The 6,000-nt window shown below is 38.3% G+C and overlaps 1 protein-coding gene across 2 annotated transcripts in view; it reads left to right on the plus strand.

The window, feature by feature from the left end:
* Window positions 1–1,698, plus strand: part of LOC117555402 (testis-expressed protein 43-like) — a 28,004-nt gene extending 26,306 nt beyond the window's left edge. Inside the window, exons 3-4 of one of the 2 annotated variants that reach the window (XM_034230307.1) lie at window positions 1,022–1,179; window positions 1,277–1,698. In XM_034230307.1, coding sequence (XP_034086198.1) covers window positions 1,022–1,179; window positions 1,277–1,322 — 204 coding nt within the window. In that variant the 3' untranslated portion in view covers window positions 1,323–1,698. Of the gene's footprint in view, window positions 1–1,021 lie in introns of both variants that reach the window. The other variant, XR_004570397.1, reaches the window with a different exon arrangement.
* Window positions 1,699–6,000: the final 4,302 nt, after the last annotated feature.

A 6,000-nucleotide genomic window follows, 5' to 3' on the forward strand; every position in this document is an offset into this window, starting at 1 on the left:
TATGTCAAACTGATTTCCCTGACTACAATCTTTAGTTACATGGTGAAACGTTATGCTGCTTGTACTAATTAGACTTATCATATAAGCCACACAGGTTTTAATAGGATGTATTCATTATCTTTACTTATGTTGCGGTCTTTTCAGCAGCGCCATCTCTAAAACGGCGATACAGTCACTACCCATCATTTACATTTCACCGTGACATGGACAAAAATGTAACGTCAGCTTACCTCATGGCACGAATCCAGACTCTCCTTTGGAAAATATTGGCCGGGAAACGATAGAACGAGCACGTTTCATGCGAAGACCTGTGGCTGCAACCCGGAGCAAAGCAACAAACCATTGCGTAGCTAACTAGTAGCGCTAGCTTTAGCTAACGTTAGCCAACGAAACGAACTGCCGAGTAAAATTGGAAAACACTGGTAATTAATTATTCTATAATTTGTAAAACTACGGTGTTAAAAATGACAATTTCAAAAATACAGATTCTAATGGTCAGATATAGATATACAGATACTAAAGATAGGCAGGTACTTGCTTTCAAGCAGAACACAGGGGAAAACAAACTTAGCGGGAGTGTTTACGTGTTCGGCGTAATGACGTACAACGGCCTCGACAATTTCTGTAGTCCTATTCAGCCACTCGGTAACAACCATCGTTTTTCAGACACGTAAACTCTTCAGAAATCACCAGTGGGGTCACTGCTGATGTATTTAATGTCGTAGAACAAAACGTGATTTATCTCTTAAATTTGTGTCAACCACAGACCTTATTTCGAGCTATTTTCCAAAACCCTATGGAGAAAATGCATTGCTTTTTGACGAAGGAACCGGAAGTGCTAAAAATGCTAACTTACTTCCGGGTTTTAGGACGCGTCACTGCGGTTCTCTATAGGGCCCCTTTAACTGTCCACTCATATTTACTGTGTGTGTGTGTGTGTGTGTGTGTGTGTGTGTGTGTGTGTGTGTGTGTGTGTGTGTGTGTGTGTGTGTGTGTGTGTGTGTGTGTGTGTGTGTGTCAGAACGCAGCTCTTACAAAGGTCCCTGTGGTTCCTCTTGAGGAGTCTTTATGGTTTTGTGGTCGGGAACGTCTCTGCCACAGTCAGGAATCCCCCTCCTCCTCCTTTGCTCTGCTCACCCAATCAGGACAGACAGCTCATCACTCCTCCCACTTCTCCAGGTAAAACACTTCAGACAGGAAACGAAAAACAGGTGTTGTTTCTACATTTTCAGGTAAATGTTTGATGATTTTCTGACATCTTTTTACTCTGCTGCAGATACAACAGCTCTGTGGTGACCACCAGGGGCCTCTACCAAACATGAAGGCATATCACACACATGAATAAACACATCTGCACAGCTTAACTTTTACTATTGCTTTTACAGATATAGGAAATTGAAATGGTCCCTTAGTTCAGTTTTCAAAAGAAGAATCAATCCCAGTTTAGATTTGAAAAAGAAAAAAACCAGGATGCCTCACAAAATACAAACATTTATTTAGTTTTTTTCCGCATGGTTTAAACCAGCTAGAACCAGATAGAAGAGTTGCGACAACGGAAGTCCAAAATGCTTGATCGTCACGTGGTTCAGGGAGACTCAATAGTTCCCAGGAAGTTCGTGGCGGGCCATTTGAATCACGATTTGAATGCATTAATACCAGGATAGAAATGCAATTTTTGGTAATTAGTGGTCAATAAAGGTTTTGATTTGCAATATTTATACAACATATCGATATGTGTATGTAGTCACATCAATGTTTTTGCTAATATTTGAGGATTAAGATAAAATAAGAAGTACTTTATTGATACCAATTGGGGAAATGTTTATGCTGCAGCAGCAAAAGACAAGGCATTGTACATTAGACAGTTAAAAGACTAGAATTAAACAATCGAAAATGTAAACATCTTAAATAAAAATAAAATAGCATTACAAAAAGTAGAAAAATATACAGTGTGAACAGCTATCTTACCTGTTAACATATACATGTTAGGCTAACGTTGCCTTGGTTAAAGAGCCTATTGTTTATTGCTTTGAATTCTTTAAAACAATATTATCTTCTTAAACTTGTATGGTAGTCAGGAGCATCACATCCTAATGTTTATTGATATATTTAGAGGGAGGGAAGGAAGGTTTCAAAATTCTGATTAGATACATTTCTACCATTTCTTTAATTCATGGTGGTTTCAGTCATCCCATGGTAATTGAGGACATAAGTAATCTAAATGACTAATGTAATCTTTATGACTTTCAGAAAGGACAGGAGACCGACAAGTGACTATCAAAGGACTAGCAGCAGCATGATGATGATGATGATGATGATGTTAAATGTGTTGTTTTAGGAACATCCATTGTAAATAAATGGAATTCAATAAACATTGAATAGCATATCATGCAGTTTGTCTGTGCCTTTTCCTCTGTTGTCCTGGCATATAGTCTCCCCCATGGTTTGCTGTGCTGCCTAAGGATGCTCCAATCGCTCAGAGAAAGGAGTACACATGTAAGGTTTCCCCACTGACACAGAGAGGAAGAAAGAATGGCTGGCTCAAGTCAGAAGGAGCAATTTAACTATCACAAAAGACAACAACAGCAACAACAACATATGTGAGGTAATCATATTTTTCACAAAACGAAGACCACACCATTGGGAAGCTTAACGTCTGTTTAATCAAAATAAGGAACAGGGAGAGGCTTGCAAAACTCTGGGAGTTGAGACTCAGGTGCAGGGTGAGGGTCTCATTGCAGGTCTTCAGGCTCCATTGAATCCCCCTGGGGTTCTTGTGCTGAGAGAGGGAGACAGGAGAAAGGGTTAGATACATCTAGCAACCTATAGGATGGGAAATTGCTGACCTATTTTAAACATACTTTGTGTTTTCACTCTCACTTAAGTCCCTCTCCCTTTGCCATCAATCCAAAATCAGCTGAGCTGCAACATAATACAGACAGGTAATAATCAACAGAATCACAAGGACATTATATGGCTCTGCTAAAAACACTCACCCATAAATTACGTTTTTGTTTACTGTTTGGAAGTCTCCACTCTAAATCCATATCAATAGCGATGTATCACAAAAATAGCTCTCTTCCTTATTATTGTGTAACGTGAACTATATTATACTAGCTTGAACTCCAAAATGGATATTCTTTCACACACAGTGACGTCACGAGCTACCCACAATGCAACACGCGCCATATAAATATATATAAATGCGCCATTTTCCTGGAGGTGCTAATATCCTGGAAGTGCAAATATAAACAGCTAGCTAACTAGCCAGGCGGAGCACACTAGGTTTTTTTTTTAATTAACGACCGAAGAAATCGCTGCATGTCTTCGGATTACATCTCTGGACTTGAGGGGTGTGCTTTAGGTCGTTACCAGCATAAACTAGAGCTGTGTGGGTTGTTACAGACTGCCTGCAGATGTATGGAAAAACGACAGTGGCCTTCGTCGATTTTGGCTGCATCTACGTCTATCTTCTGGAAACACCAGGTGAATACCCCACTTGTCACAATAATATTATCATGCCATTGCATATATGTGGTATTTTAGAGTTGACTAGATATTGATTAAGGCAATAGACTATGATATTCAGTACAGGAAGCTTAGCAACACCTAGACGGTGTACGGCTGCTTGCACCTCGCGTAAAACGGCGCAGACCGGAAGTACGGTGTCGCGCTCGGCCCAATACCCGTATGTGTGTGTGAAAGAATCCTCATTTCACCACCTCCACCCACTACAATCACACGCCCCAATATTATATTTAACTAATATTTAACTCCCTCCACCCCGGATAAAAGCACGTTAAGAAGCCCCTTTTCTCTAATTCCACAACGTTGGGTTGAAATAACATTAAGAGAACAGATTAATAGGCTGTTCGTGGTTAACGTGTGTTGCTAACGTTATCCGGAATCCTAGCCTAATCTGTTATCTGTAAACGTTCCCTAAATCTACTGATTTAGGGATAATCTTCACGGAATCCACTAACATCCTTTAATACACATGTTAATTTGACTCAGATGTTCTGATAATATCCGCAATATACATCTTTAAACGTCTTTTTACCTTTCAAAGTCCAACACGAACGATCTATTATGCTGCAACTCTACTGTGCTGCTAGCCGCAGATAGCCCCTCAAGTCAGCGGCAAGCTAACTTCTGGGGAACTATTGAGAGCTCCACGATCCGCCATTGCTGTAAAAAAACTGGTCCATTGGAGTGAACGGAGATGTCGTAACTCTTCTATCTATATGGCCCTGGTTTAAACCATTGAAGAAATACATACTTTTGGGTATTTTTCGGAATGTCTTGTCTTACGTATAGGTCTTTGTATTGTATCATCTATTGACTGTTGAAAGGAAATATGAAAATGTGAAAAATGTTGAAGTATAAATTACGGAGAACAAAAAGGAACACTGAGAAGTTTTGTAAAGTATCATGGCCATTAGAAAATGCATACTTTATATAGATCTACATACAGTACATCTAATAATAAAAACATAATCTAAATAAATAGATGAATGACATAACCTGATGAATGAGACACATGTGCATGTTCAGAAGTACACAGGCACTATATTGAGAAAGTTGTGACAAAAGCATGATTACATATGAACTTTATTCCACTTATCCACTTGTAAGTCTATTAAGACCTATATATCTAATATATTCCACCTGCATCAGGAATTAGCACTTATATGTCAAGTCCAGCGACGTATTCCTACTGTAGTTAATAATATTTTCGCGGACTATTTATTTCTGACCAACAATGTCATTGGGTGGCAGTAGCTCAGTCAGAAGGGAACACAACCTCAACTTCTCCAGGAGGCTAAAATATGTTACAGCAAAAGTTGCATAGCAGGTAAAAAAATACATGCAATAATACAGAATGAGCTAACATGTGAATTTATAGAAGAAAAGCACATTAGTTATACTAGAATGAAAATAAAGACAAAATAAGTAGGTAAGTATACAACCATGGCTAAAAATGATGAGCAGCAACTTCAGAACTTAGTGACATATGCAATGAAAGTACAAAAATAAATGCATGTTGTTGTGCATCTGTGCACCGTGTATAGGTCCTGTTGTGTATTACAACTAAGAAGAATGTATAAGAAAAACAGAGTGAAACGGACCTTAAAAAAGTATGTCTTGTTTTTGTTCTTGTTCTTGTTAATGTTCTTCTTCTTGTTAATCTTCTTCTTCTTCTTCTTCTTCTTCTTCTTCTTCTTCTTCTTCTTCTTCTTCTTCTTCTTCTTCTTCTTCTTCATCTTCTTCTTCTTCTTCTTCTTCTTCTTCTTCTTCTTCTTCTTCTTCTTCTTCTTCTTCTTCTTCTTCTTCTTCTTCTTCTTCTTCTTCTTCTTCTTCTTCTTCTTCTTCTTCATGAGAGTAGTTTAACACCCATTAATCACAGGAGCTTCAGCACCACAGATAGAGCTGCTGCTGGGTCAGGGCTGAACCTTCCCACTGCACAGTGACTCTTTATTTAGTTTGTTGTGTTGTTGTAGGTTAATACCTCTTTTTGTTGTGTTGAAAACATGAATTACTCGTTAATTAATCATTTAAGTGAAAATGTCATTCATCAAATTGCATGTATAAGTGATAAATGTATTAATGTATTTATATGTCTATTTTTTCCGGTTGTGTATTTTCAAATTCTAGCGTACTCGAGCTGGTTTCTCCAAAATGACCTACCCCACCTTTAAGTAAATACTGTGTCACATCTAGGGTTGGGTATCGTTTGAATTTCCACGATTCCGATTCCGATTCTACTTTTCGATTCCGGTTCTTAACAGTTCTCAATTCCGATTCTTTGAGGGGCAGGGTAAAAAAATGATACATGCTTCTTCCACCAAAAAAATTAAATTTATTCGAGAAACTTTTACACAGGTTAGTTTACAGTAATATTCACATGAATCAGTCTGTTTATATTCACTGCTATGTAACTGTAACCTGAGAACCACTGAAGCTACAACAGTGCAACAGTCCAACTTTTAAAGAACAGTT

The sequence above is a fragment of the Gymnodraco acuticeps genome, unplaced genomic scaffold, assembly GCF_902827175.1.
Source record: "Gymnodraco acuticeps unplaced genomic scaffold, fGymAcu1.1, whole genome shotgun sequence".
NCBI classification, from domain to species: Eukaryota; Metazoa; Chordata; class Actinopteri; order Perciformes; family Bathydraconidae; genus Gymnodraco; species Gymnodraco acuticeps.